Source organism: Galeopterus variegatus, unplaced genomic scaffold, assembly GCF_000696425.1.
Source record: "Galeopterus variegatus unplaced genomic scaffold, G_variegatus-3.0.2 Scaffold4000, whole genome shotgun sequence".
In the NCBI taxonomy this organism is placed as follows: domain Eukaryota; kingdom Metazoa; phylum Chordata; class Mammalia; order Dermoptera; family Cynocephalidae; genus Galeopterus; species Galeopterus variegatus.
The window spans coordinates 92379-93882 of NW_007730111.1; the positions used below are offsets into that span (position 1 = coordinate 92379).

Below are 1504 nucleotides of genomic sequence, written 5' to 3' on the forward strand. Positions count from 1 at the left end.
GGCCCGGCCCGCGGCGCCCGCAGCGCCTCGGCCACCCACTGGGCCGACACGAGCGCGCGGAAGAGCTGCGTCGAGGCCATGGCGGCGGCGACACTTGGGCTGCAGGCCTGCGCGACAGGGAGGATGTCAGGAGAGCAGAGAAGGAGAGGCTGGCCCGGTGAGGAGAGGAGGGAGGGACAGGCCGTGCCACTGGGGCTGAGGAAGGGGCTGGGGCAGGGGCTGTGCGGGAGGTGGTGCCATGGCAGGCTAAAGTCCAGGGAATGCTAAAAACAGCGGTGATGAACCCAGGCACAGATTTGGGTCTCTAGGGTCCCTGCTGCCAGGCCTTGGATACATTACACAGCGCCCAGGGAAGGAATGGCCATGACCTCACTGAGAGGGGCAGATGGCCCCTCACCACTACCTACTGGGCCGGAGGGTGGGTAGACAGATGGCAGGAGCAGAAGGCGGCCCTGCTGGCACTTTAAGGTAAGCAGGGGCGAAGTCTCAACCCCGCCCTAAGATGCAACTCAGCTTCATTTGCAACCAAACAAGGTCCCTGGTGGATTCACTCACTCATTCATCAAGCATTTATTTTAGATATCTAAATGGAATAGTAGCTGGAATGTACTGAGTCCTTGCTGAGTACCACTTAATCCTTAATACCTTAGGTACTCTCAATTACTTGAACGAGTAGCGCTAAGTGGTTTGGTATTATCGACACCATTTTACAGAAGGGGAAATGGAGGCTCACAGAAGTGCACTAACTTGACCTGGTGGCGCCAGGCTTCACATGAGGCAGCCTGGCACCAAATCCAGACTTCTCAGCATCAGGCGCTGTACTGGCCCTGGGTGTCCAGCAAGGCCAGGTTTGGCCCCTCCCATGCCTGAACTTTCTGGCCCTTCTTTTAGCAGCAGCAATAGACTTAGTCCCTCACTACCCCTGCATGCCAGCGGCTGAGAGTACACCAGCTCACCAGCCCACAGTGACATGCAAGCCCACAGCCTTCCAGGACCGAGACTCTCCAAATGCTTTAAGTCCCTAGTGCTGGGCGGCCACTAGTACGTAAGGTGCTTCTGTGCAAGTTAGATAAAAGTGCCCTTTGGCCAGGCAGATCCCCAAGCAGGTCACATGGCTGGGTGTGTGGACTGTGGGCTGCAGGTCAGCCCCCACTCACCCCCTCAGCTGGGTGCCCCCATGCAGGGCACAACCTGTGCATCCATACCAGGCAGTCCTGCCAGTGAGATGAAGGGGACAGGTAGAGAACAGTGTTTGTGGACTGCAGCTGTGGGCCAGGCAACATGCTAAGCACTGCCGCCTCAAGGAGTACGTATTAGGATGTCTGTTTTATGAATGAGGCAACTGGCAGTGAGAGGGACAAGTGCATTGCCCTTGCTCACAGAGCTAGTCAGGGACAGCCTCAGAATTTGAAGCCAGAATTCAGCTCCTGAGGCTGGACTTCTTCCCCAGCCCCAGGGCCTAATGAGTCCACAGTGTGACACTGTGCTCCCTCTCCCCCCCACC

General features: G+C 57.4%; 1 protein-coding gene across 1 annotated transcript in view; it reads right to left on the reverse strand.

The window, feature by feature from the left end:
- Positions 1-80, reverse strand: part of LOC103602078 (3-mercaptopyruvate sulfurtransferase-like) — a 6035-nt gene extending 5955 nt beyond the window's left edge. Inside the window, exon 1 of the mRNA XM_008586495.1 lies at positions 9-80. Within this exon, the coding sequence (XP_008584717.1) occupies positions 9-80 (72 nt within the window). The remainder of the gene's footprint in view (positions 1-8) is intronic.
- Between the last annotated feature and the right edge of the window lie 1424 nt (positions 81-1504).